Source organism: Plasmodium reichenowi, chromosome 13 (assembly GCF_001601855.1).
Source record: "Plasmodium reichenowi strain SY57 chromosome 13, whole genome shotgun sequence".
NCBI lineage: Eukaryota > Apicomplexa > Aconoidasida > Haemosporida > Plasmodiidae > Plasmodium > Plasmodium reichenowi.
This window is the reverse complement of record NC_033658.1, coordinates 2,507,496-2,519,665: the sequence shown is the minus strand read 5'-3', so window position 1 is coordinate 2,519,665 and position 12,170 is coordinate 2,507,496. Positions and strand designations below refer to the sequence as shown.

Here is a 12,170-nt window from a genome sequence, read left to right as displayed (position 1 = left end):
TTTTTTTTTTTTCTTTTAAAAAAAAATTTTTTTTTTAAAAATAAAAAAAAAAAAAAAAAAAAAAAAAAAAAAAAAAAAAAAAAAAAAAAAAAAATATATATATATATATATATATATTATATATATTAAAATTTGTACATTTTTAAAATCTAAAATTTTTTTTTTTTTTTTTTTTTTTCATTTTATTTTTATTGACCTTTTTAGTTATTTTTAAATGCACGAGTAAATAAATAGGGGGAAAAAAAAAATGATTGATGTCATTAACATATTTAATAAAGGAGGTCTGCTATTGTGGTCATATAATTTTTATGAAATTGATGATACTACAATAAGAACAATAGTTAAACAAGTATTAATAGAAGAAAAATATGAAGAGTTTTCTAAGAAACATAATAATTATCATGCCAAATGGAAATTAATAAATGATTTAGACCTTGTTATACTTATAGTGTACCAGGGTATTCAAAATTCAACTTATTTAGAGAATTTATTTTCACAAGTAAAAAAAAACTTTATAAAATTATTACCAAAAAATAAAGATGTATTTGATTATGATCTTCCTATAGATTTTGAAGAACATTTTTTACAAATTATTGAAAATCTAGATGAACATAAAAATTTAAATAATAATACCAAAAAAGATGATAGCAAAAGAAATAATAAACACAATACAAATAACAAAAGTGATGACGAAACATCAAGTGATAATCATAATAATAGTAATAGTAGTACTGTAGAAGACTATGATGATGAAAATACTGTAAAAAATAAAAAAAATGTAAAAGTTAAAAAAACGGCAAGGGAATGGGAATTAAGTCAGAAAGTAACAAAAAGGGATATAAGAAAATTAGATTATTCAAAAAATGACGATAAGGACAATAATAATAATAATAATAAAAACAACGAAATGTATAATAATAATAATAACAATAATAATAACGATAATATTTATTATAATAATAATAATAGTAAATATGAAGGAGATTATGATGATTCAAGTGATGCGGCTATTGAAAGTAAAAATAATATATTAAATAAATTAAACGATTCTCTATTTAAAATGTTTTCCTATAATAGCAAAATTGAAGAAGAAGATATTGAAAAAATACTACATGAAATTAAAAATAAATTACTTTCAAAAAATGTTGCTATAGGTATTTGTGATACTCTAATTGATAGAATGAAAGAAAATCTTATAGGAAAGAAAAAAACACTCTTCGCTTTAAATGTTAAAAAAACAGTTTCTAATGTATTATCAGAAACTATACAATCTATTTTAATACCAAAAGATTCCGTTGATGTTTTAAGATCTGCTATTGAATCCAAATCTATGGGCAAATTATATTCTATTGTGTTCTTAGGTGTTAATGGTGTGGGCAAATCAACCAACTTAGCTAAGGTTTGTTATTATTTAAAAAATAAAGGTAATCTTAAAATTATGATAGCAGCCTGTGATACATTTAGAGCTGGAGCTGTAGAACAATTAAGAATACATGCTAATTGTCTTAACGTATTTTTATATGAAAAAGGATATGGAAAAGATGCGTCAGCTATTGCTAAAGAAGCTATCTTATATGCAAAAAAAGAAAATTATGATGTAATATTAATCGATACAGCAGGAAGAATGCAAGATAATGAACCCTTAATGAGATCTCTTGGAAAACTAATTCTTTATAATAATCCAGATCTAATCTTATTCGTTGGAGAAGCATTAGTTGGAAACGATGCAATTGATCAATTGAAAAAATTCAATCAAGCATTAACAGACGCAACGTGTAATTCGACTAATAAACGTACAATCGATGGAATTATTTTAACCAAGTTTGATACAGTAGATGATAAAGTTGGTACCGCATTATCTATGGTGTATTTGACGGGAAAACCAATCGTTTTTGTTGGAGTCGGACAAAAATATACACACCTCAAAAAGTTTAACGTCAATATGGTTGTTAAGGCGTTAAGTTGAATTGAATCTTATCAATTCAGCATAAGATGTTGTTTGGAAAAAAAAATAAAAAATATAAATATAAATAAAAATATAACTATAAATAAAAAGATAAATATATATAAATAAAAAGATAAATATATATAAATAAAAATATAAATATATATAAATAAAAAGATAAATATATATAAATAAAAAGATAAATATATATAAAAATGTAATTATAAATATGTATCAAAATAAACAACTAGATAAATATGAACATATGCACATGTTCATAAATGTGAACCTTTACATGAACTTGTTCAGGTGAAAAGAAAAAAAAAAAAAAAAAAAAAAAGGGAAAAATACATTTTTATACCTTTAATGTGTACAGTTTTTGCACACTTATAAATACAAAAAAGACAACATTTCATATGTCTATACAGGAAAGAATATAATAAAAAGTTATTTTTGCATGATTGTTCAGGTGAAAAGAAAAAAAAAAAAAAAAAATTTTAATTTTCGAGATCATTTATGAAAAGTATAATTTTTAAGTATTATATAAATAAATAATTTTTTAATGTATATATATACATATATATGTATATTTATTTAAATATGTATATTTTTGTATAATCAGATTTGAAAAATTAAATCTTAAAAAAAGAATAAAACATGTTTTTATGATATAAATGAATATAAAAACATGTTATTAAATTATGGTATATATATATATATATAATATATATACATATTTTTATATGTCTTTCTGTTTGTATTTATATAATTTAGTATAATTCAATTCTCTTAATTTAAAAATTTTTTTTTTTTATTGAAATATCATTATTATTAATTTTATTTATTTATTGGCTTCATTTAATTTTTTTTTTTTTTTTTTTTTCGTATTTTTATTATATATAGATGAATATAATAACTAAATAATAATTTGTATAAGTAGACTTATGTAATTAGTACTGAATAAATGAATAAATAAAAAAATAAATGAACTAACAAATAAATAAGTATATATGTGCATATTTATATATATATATTTATATAATTGTGTCAAAATTCAATAAGGAATTTTATGATAATATGTTTTATTTTATATCTCAAAATATATAATAAAAAGAAAATAATAAAAAAAAAACTACATACAATGTGAAATATATATATATATATATATATATATATATATGTGTTATAAGTTCACAAGAACTTTCATTTATATACATATACTAATATTTGTACATCCATTTATGAACATATCCATTCTTTCATATGATGTTTCCATTGTGTTAATTCTTCTGCCTTAAACCATATATTTATTTCTTTATTAGCTGAAGCTACTGAATCACTTCCATGTATTACATTCTTACTTACTTCTAAACAGAAGTCTCCTCTTATTGTACCCGTGTTACTTGTTAAAGGATTAGTCTCACCAATTAATTTTCTTCCTTGTTTTACCATATCGACACCTTCCCATACCATAGCAACTACAGGTCCTTTACTTATATATGCTACTAAATTTTTAAAAAAAGGTTGGTCTGATAATTCTTTGTAATGTTCTTTCAATATTTCTTCAGTTGGATTAAGCATTTTTATTGCTATCAGCTTATATCCCTTCTTTTCAAAGCGTTTGATAATTGTTCCTACCAAACCTCTCTGGACGCCATCGGGCTTAATCATAATAAAGCTCTTTTCCATTTTAAAAAAATAAAATTATAAAAATATATATTTATAAATAAATAAACAAATAAAATATATATATATAATAATATGGATCCAATAAATTATGTGTTGAAGAATGTTTTTATATTTTTTCTTTTATATTTATTATTATAAATAATAAAAATGAAAAAGTTTATATTATACATATATATAATATATATATATATATATATATTAAAGTAACAAAATTGATGAAAACAAGAATATTTTGTAATATATATATATATAATAAAGTGTTAAATAAATTTTAATTAAAAATACTCAAAAGGAATATTAATACCAGGATTTTTATTTATATTTTTTATTTAAAGTCTCAAATGTGAACATATAAATTTTATATTATGTTAAGATTGTATATATAATATATATATATTATATATATATTTTTTTTTTTTGGTGCCTTTATGTTAATTAAATGAAGAAAATATTCTTAGGGATCTTATATATATGTTACTATTATATACACCCTTTTTAATTTTATTAATATGCTATAAGAACTTAATATAATATTATATTGAAGTAATAAAAGGTATAGAGTAAAACTAAGAAGAAACACATACCTAATAACACATACGTAATATAAATATAAATATATATACATATATATATATATATATACATATATATAATATGCATTTATTTATTTTTTTTTTTTATGTGTGTATAATAATACCTACATGTTTTTTTATAAGTCATTTTTGCTTTATTCACCTTTTATTTTTTATAAAAGAATACTTTTTTTTTTCTCTAATGTTCTCATAAAAATTGATTATGACCTTTATATTATATATATATATATATATATATATATTTATATATTTATATTTTTTTTTTATTTTATATTGGATTTCATATAAGATATATAAATAATGATATATTTTTATTTATGTACACAGCAAAGATAAAAAAAAAAAAAAAAAAAATTATAATTTAATAAAATAAAATAACACAACACACTGTTATACATATATATACAATTATATATTATTTTTCAACTTTATTTTTAATAACCAGAACTTTTATTAAACATATAAAGATTGTGTAAAATAGCATAAACACCTTTTTAAGAATTTTGTAAATCCTAATTATAAATTGTTACACATATATATATTATATATACATAATGTACATATATATATTACCTTAATATAAAATAAATCTGGTTACACCAGAAAAGGAAAAATAAAATAAAAAAAAAAGAGAAATAAAATAAAAACAAATGAGAAAAAGAAGTTAAGATATGGTAACTTTTGTAAAATATTTTCATTGGCATATAAAAAAAAATAAAAAAATACATACATATTATATTATATTATATATATATATATATATATATATATATATATATAGTATTTAAAATTGATACAATTAATATAATATGATATAGCATACTATATTAATAATATATATATATATATATAATAGGATAAATTGTATGACACCCCCATATATTTTATTATTTCGCTGCTAATTTTATAAATAACCTAAATAGTTCATGCTTTAAAATTAAATTTTTTTTATTTTTTATTTTATAACATTTTTGTTGTTTCTTCTAAATTATTTGTAATTTATAATAATTGTAGTTAGAAATATATATATATATATATATGTTTTTTTGTATTCATTTTTATTAATATATCTATTAATAAAAAGTTCATATAATAAAATGTATATAATATATTATATATATATATAATATATTTATCAATATGTATTCATCATTTAACCTTTGTTAATTATTTATTCAAAAAAAAAAAAAAAAAAAAAAAAAGAAAAAAAGCCCAAATGTTTTTGTAATATAGATTTAACAATTATATGCATAATATATATTATATATATTATATATATATATATATATATAATTATCTAAATTTTGTAATTTTATTCCTAATGTTTGTTCTAAGTATAATTATTTATTATATATATATATAATATATAATATATCTATGGAACCCTAAACTGTGCCCCTTATTATAATAAATGATATTTATAATTTTATTATTATTCTTTCTATAATTATAAATCTTTTTAATATAATAAATAGTATATTTATAAGGTATATTATATATTTTATTATATGGTTATATTATATTATATATAAATATGTATATTAATAATTATATGTTTATTTTGTAAAAGAACCAACAAAATAATAACATTATAATATGATATAATATATAATAAATAGATATTAATGTATAATTTTTTTTTTTTTTTTTTTTTTTTAAAGTAAGTTGGTGTTTCCTTTAATTAGGAATGATTATCCTAATATACATAATAAAAATTAAAAAAGTAATACAGCAATAATATTTTGCATATATTGAACTTATTGTACATTTTGTTAATATTTTACATATCCTACATATAAATTATATATATATATATATCAAAATATATTTGAGATTTATGTGCTACAAAAAAAAAAAAAAAAAAAAAAACGAAAAAATGTATGATATATCTAGTGAACAAATTAATATACAAAATAAGTTTTTAAAAAATTTAGATTTATATTGTATATTAAAATTTATTATAACAAACAATATAGAAATATACAATGAAGAGAGTTACAATGTTTTAATAAATCTAGTAAAATCAAATAAAATAATAACTGTAGAGGAATCTAAAAGGATCTTTTCAAATAACAAGAAATTATTCAAAAGGTATATGTATAAGAAAAATAAACGAAGGCCATGTCATATAAACAACAATAATAATATTGATGATGATGATAATAATAATATTCTTAAGAATTATAGTCCTAGTGAGATACACACCTATTGTGCGAATATTTCTAACGATGATAAAAAAATGGATGTTAATCAAAATTTATATAACAAAGAAATATACACAAATGATTCCCTTTTTTCTAAGGATCTAAACAATAAAATATTATTTGAGTTTTTTCAATTCCCTGAAAGTACGTACGTGTCAGAATATATTAATAATTTATGTAAGGAAAAGTTGATACATGAACCATTAAATATAAATTTGAGTCTTGTTAAATTTGATAAGAAGAAAAAGAAAAGCAAAAAAAGAAAAACATGTAAAAGGAATAATATTGGAGAGTTGCAGACAAGTACCAATAAATATAACAGTGATTCGGGTATAGGGGCCACGGCAAAAACAAATACAGACATAAATAAAAATATTAATAGGAATGTAAATAGAAATATAACCATGATAGAAAATGCAAACACAAAAATGAACACAAAAATGAACACAAAAATGAACACAAATGCAAATACAATTACAAACACCAATACAAATACAATTACAAACACCAATACAAATACAATCACAAACACCAATACAAATACCGAGACAAATGCCGAGACAAATGCCGAGACAAATACAGAAAGTTTTGATCGGGAAGAGCACAATAAGTTTTATAAAATATCATCAAAATGTTTTTCAAGAGTATTAAACGAGGATGATGTATCACTTCCTAATATATATTACATTAAAGGCGTTTCGAACGATAATATAAATGTTCATATAAATTATAATATAAATAATAAAATAAATAACAATATTTTTAAAAATGAAAATAGTACTCTTGTCGAAAGTTTTAAGCCAGATTTATTGTATGCAATAGAAAAAAATAAAAGTGATATATATACACATAATTGTAGTAACTCAGATGAAGATTCGATATATAACTATTTTAGTGACAATACAAGTACTGTTGATAATAATAAAATGAATAATGTAATTAGGGAACGCGTTAACAATATAAGTAAGAATTATTATAATACAGAAATGTATAATAATAAAAATAATGATAATAATAATAACAACAACAATAACAACAACAATAACAATAATTATAATAATTACAATAATATTTATAGTAGTAGTAATAATAAAATGAACGATTATAAACATATTAATCATAATGATAATTATAATACAGGTAATACTTATGATAATACAAAACATATCGTTTTTAATAATAATGATAGTACCATATTCAAACATAAAAACTCATTATCTTCTTTGAAATTATCAATGTATAGTTACAAAATATTTAAGAACGATACAACATTTAATAGTACTCATAATCTTTTTAGTTATGCTTTAACTTTTAAACATTTTTATGATATACATAATGTTTTAAATAGAGATCCTAACGGATTAAGAAAAATAAAAGTCATACTAAAAAAAGATATTGGCACAATCAGCATATCACCTTTTTACATTAATTTTGATTCTATACGTATTTTTGATAATGTATGTAAAACATTTAATATTACAGACTATAATTATAAAAAACAAAATATATATAATTTTATGAATCTCTGCTCGACAAATAAACAATCATTATATATACTGAAAAATATTTTCTTAAAAGACTTATATAAACAACAAAAGATTTATCAAAATGATCATCATAATAACAAAAAAAAAAGTTATAGAAAAAGAAATGCTTTAAGGAAAAAAAAGAAAAAAGAAAAAGAAAATATTCTAGAAATATTAGATGAAGAAAAAAGAATTAATGTTCTATATTTTATTAATCGTTTTCTATATTCAAATAAAACACCTTTATCATATTTATTTAGAAATTACACAACAAATTTGCTTAACGAACAAATAAATGTGAACCAAAAAAATGAACACACCCATAAATGTATACATTCAAATCAGGTGAAACAAGAAAATGAATTCGTTTTATATTCGGACGAATTAACTATTGATTATTTTCTTTTCCTTATGATTTTTGAAAAGAAGGTTGAGAAAAACTTTTCAAACTATTTAATAAACAAGATAAATGAATGTAAAAAATTTAAAATTACTGATAATACAAATACAGACACGCACAACAAGATGCACGTATCTAAAGATGTAATGGTTGATTTAGATGATGATATATTTGTTAAAAAATCATTTGATGTGTCAACCAAAATTTCTGGTGATGCGTCAAATAAAATGTCAGGTGATGTGTCAAATAAAATGTCTGTTGATGTGTCAAATAAAATGTCTGTTGATGTGTCAAATAAAATGTCTGGTGATGTGTCAAATAAAATGTCTGGTGATGTGTCAAATAAAATGTCTGTTGATATGTCTGTTGATATGTCTGTTGATATGTCTGGTGATATGTCTGTTGATATGTCTGGTGATATGTCTATTGATATATCTGTTGATGTGTGTGACGATTTGGAAAAAGAATCTACTAAGGATGTTATAATATTAGATAATAAACAAATAGAAGACAGCAGCGATAATAATAATAATAATAATAATAATAATAATAGGGGAAGCCAAGAGATCCATTTAAATAAATGTGACATTCTAAAGAATGAAGAGTACAATGTGTCGAATGAATATAAGAATAAAAAGTTTATAGATATGTCAAATAAAAATCGTGCAAATGTTTGTGTGAATATAAATAATATACAAGATAATAGAAATAATAATAATAATGTTGATAGGAGTGATAACAAAAGTTACAATGATAAAGACGATTCGAATTCCTTAAAAAATAAAAAATCAGGAGACCAATTAAATGAATGCATAGAAATACACGAAAAGAAAAACAAATTGACTAATGAACAAAATTCTTGTGATATAAGTTCATCCGAAAAAAAAATATCTAATATCAAACAGAATTATATAATAGATAAAGACTATGATAATAATGAAGATAATACGGTTCTTAGTAAACAAACATATTTAATAGAAAGCAAGAATATAGATAATGATAAGAATAATGATAATAATAATAATAATGATAGTAATAATAATAATAATAGTAGCAATAATAATAATAATAGTAGCAATAATAATAATAATTGTGGTGATAGTAATAGCTTGAAGAGCTTTGAAAATAAAAATAATAATATAGATATTAAAAAGAATAAGATTGAAGGAGAAAGCACTGATTCTTTATACACCTCCAGTTCAGAGGATGAATACAATGATAGACATGATAATATAAAAAAAATAAAAAAAAGAACAGATATAGAAAATGAAATTATTTTATTAAAAAATATTAGACCTTTTCCAACTATTTATTGGTTAATAAATAAAAATATATGTGGATATATATCTCATTTGGAAAAAATAAATATTATAAAAAACATTGAAAATTTTATTAATCATCCAGGTGAAGAATTTAAATTATTAAGATATTATTTAATATATGATCATTTAAAATATATAGTTATACGTTTAAGACATATACATAAAAGAATACTTATCTTTTTTTATAACTATTTTTTAAACAGTGAATATTTCATATCTCAACATAAACAAAATAATCATCTATTATATATGCATGAATATAAAAATAATCCCTTCTCACAACTATTCGAAATGACACCCATCATACATTCATATTATGAAAAATATCCTATAGATTCTAATAGTATATGTGAAATATTAAGAAAAATTAATACACTCAGAATTAAAGGTATAGGAGGTATCTCAAACTTTCTAACCTTGAAATGTATACACTTATATTTTGCATCCCATTTATCTTATCCAAATACAGTTGGTTATATAATTGAGGAATATTTTAAGTCATAAAATTATATCCAAACAAATTTAAATAAATAAATATATATATTAATATATATATATATATATATATATATATAGATATATATATATATATATATATATATGTAATCTTTTATTTTTTTATTTTTTTATTTTTTTTTTTTTTGTAATGTTTATTTTCTAGTACTTCATCATGAAAAATTTATACATTTAATGTTTATGTAATACAATATAATAAAGGATAAAAAAAAAAAAAAAAAAAAATGAAAAGTTGTAAAATATGTACAATATGTACATTTTGTAAATTTTGTAAATTTTGTAAATTTTATGTTTTACATTACTTTTTTTTTTTTTTATTAAACGATGACTTTTATTTTTTCTTTTTTTTCAAACAAAAAAAATATATATATATATATATTATATATATATATTATAATGTACATATTTAATAACCTTTTGGTTTTTATAATTTTGTTTTTTTCTTTTTAATAAACCACAGAAACTATTAATGACATATAAAAGAAAAAAAATATATTAATTTATTAAATATATATATTATCATTTGGTTTGTAAAAAAATATTATATTTGGATTGTCCTTTTTTCTTTTCTTTTTTATGTTTTATTTTTTTTATTTTTAAATTTCCAAAAATTTATATTAAAATGTCCCCAATGTTATACAATATATATATATATATATATATATATATATATATATATATATATATATATATATTTATTTATATTTAAAAAAAACAACATAATTTTATTATAAAGTATTAAAAAAAAAACAAAAAAACTTACCATAATAAATACGATATATTATATAATATATATATATATTATATATTTTTTATTTTATTATATATTGCGTACAATATTTAAATTCTTTAAAAATAAAATAAATCATAGATTTATTTTCCTCGTGGATATAATATATATAATATAATATATATATCAATTATTTTGTTACAACTTAATATGTTAAAAAAAAATAAATAAATAAATATATATATATATATATATTTTTATATATATAAAAAGATATATAAAAATTATTTATTTGAGATCATATATTTGTAAACATTTATTTTATTATAATAATATAATAAAAATAATTATATGAATTTTTTCTTCCGTACTTTTTTTTAATATTTAATTTGTATTAAATATATTCACTTTTTATTCATGTTATAATATTTATATAAGGTAATATATATAATATATAATTATATTATGACTCTATATTTTTAATAAATATTTAATTATATAATTTTTATATATAAAGATTTATTTACTTTATGCTTAATATTTTTTGTATCATTTTGGATCATTTGATGTTTCTAATTTATTTTATTGTATAATATATATATATATATATATATATAAATATATTTATATATTATATATAATATATGTATTTCTATATAAATAAAAATCTTCTTATTATATATACATATATATATATATAATATATATATAATATACTAGTTCCTCGTTCTTTTTTTTCTTTTTTTTTTTCTTTTTTTTTTTTTCTTTTTTCTTTTTCATATAATTGAAATTTATAAAAATAAATTATATATATATATTATAGATATAGTATAAAATATATTTACATAAATGAAAATATGACTATTTATATTTAGTGATTTAACAATATTATATATATATTATAAATTATATATAATATATAATATATATATTTTTTTTTAATAACTTTTTTATTATAAATTATAAAATAAAAAATAAAAAATAAAAGAAATGTTATATATATATATATATATATATATATATATATATATATATATATATATTCATGTAACTATTTATATTTTATACTTATTTATTATAAAACATTTTTATTTAAATTTTTTTTTATTTCCTTTAATTATATATATATATATATATATATTATTTAATTCGTTTTAATTATTTTATCTATATTACATCTTATGAATAAAATTTCATATAATTATATAATATATTTTTTTTTTTTTTTTTTCCTTTTTTATATAT

At 18.1% G+C, this 12,170-nt stretch overlaps 3 protein-coding genes across 3 annotated transcripts; 2 read left to right on the top strand and 1 right to left on the bottom strand.

The window, feature by feature from the left end:
- Nucleotides 1-247: 247 nt before the first annotated feature.
- Nucleotides 248-1,966, top strand: PRSY57_1365500 (signal recognition particle receptor alpha subunit; the record flags this gene model as incomplete). The annotated part of the gene is made up of 1 exon (XM_012909574.2): nucleotides 248-1,966. One exon carries the CDS (start codon nucleotides 248-250, stop codon nucleotides 1,964-1,966), a length of 1,719 nt encoding a protein of 572 aa, XP_012765028.2.
- A 1,218-nt stretch (nucleotides 1,967-3,184) lies between these two features.
- Nucleotides 3,185-3,634, bottom strand: PRSY57_1365400 (nucleoside diphosphate kinase; the record flags this gene model as incomplete). The annotated part of the gene is made up of 1 exon (XM_012909573.2): nucleotides 3,185-3,634. One exon carries the CDS (start codon nucleotides 3,632-3,634, stop codon nucleotides 3,185-3,187), a length of 450 nt encoding a protein of 149 aa, XP_012765027.1.
- A 2,469-nt stretch (nucleotides 3,635-6,103) lies between these two features.
- On the top strand, nucleotides 6,104-10,183 carry PRSY57_1365300 (rhoptry protein; the record flags this gene model as incomplete). The annotated part of the gene is made up of 1 exon (XM_012909572.2): nucleotides 6,104-10,183. The coding sequence occupies one exon, from the start codon at nucleotides 6,104-6,106 to the stop codon at nucleotides 10,181-10,183; it is 4,080 nt and encodes a 1,359-aa protein (XP_012765026.2).
- Between the last annotated feature and the right edge of the window lie 1,987 nt (nucleotides 10,184-12,170).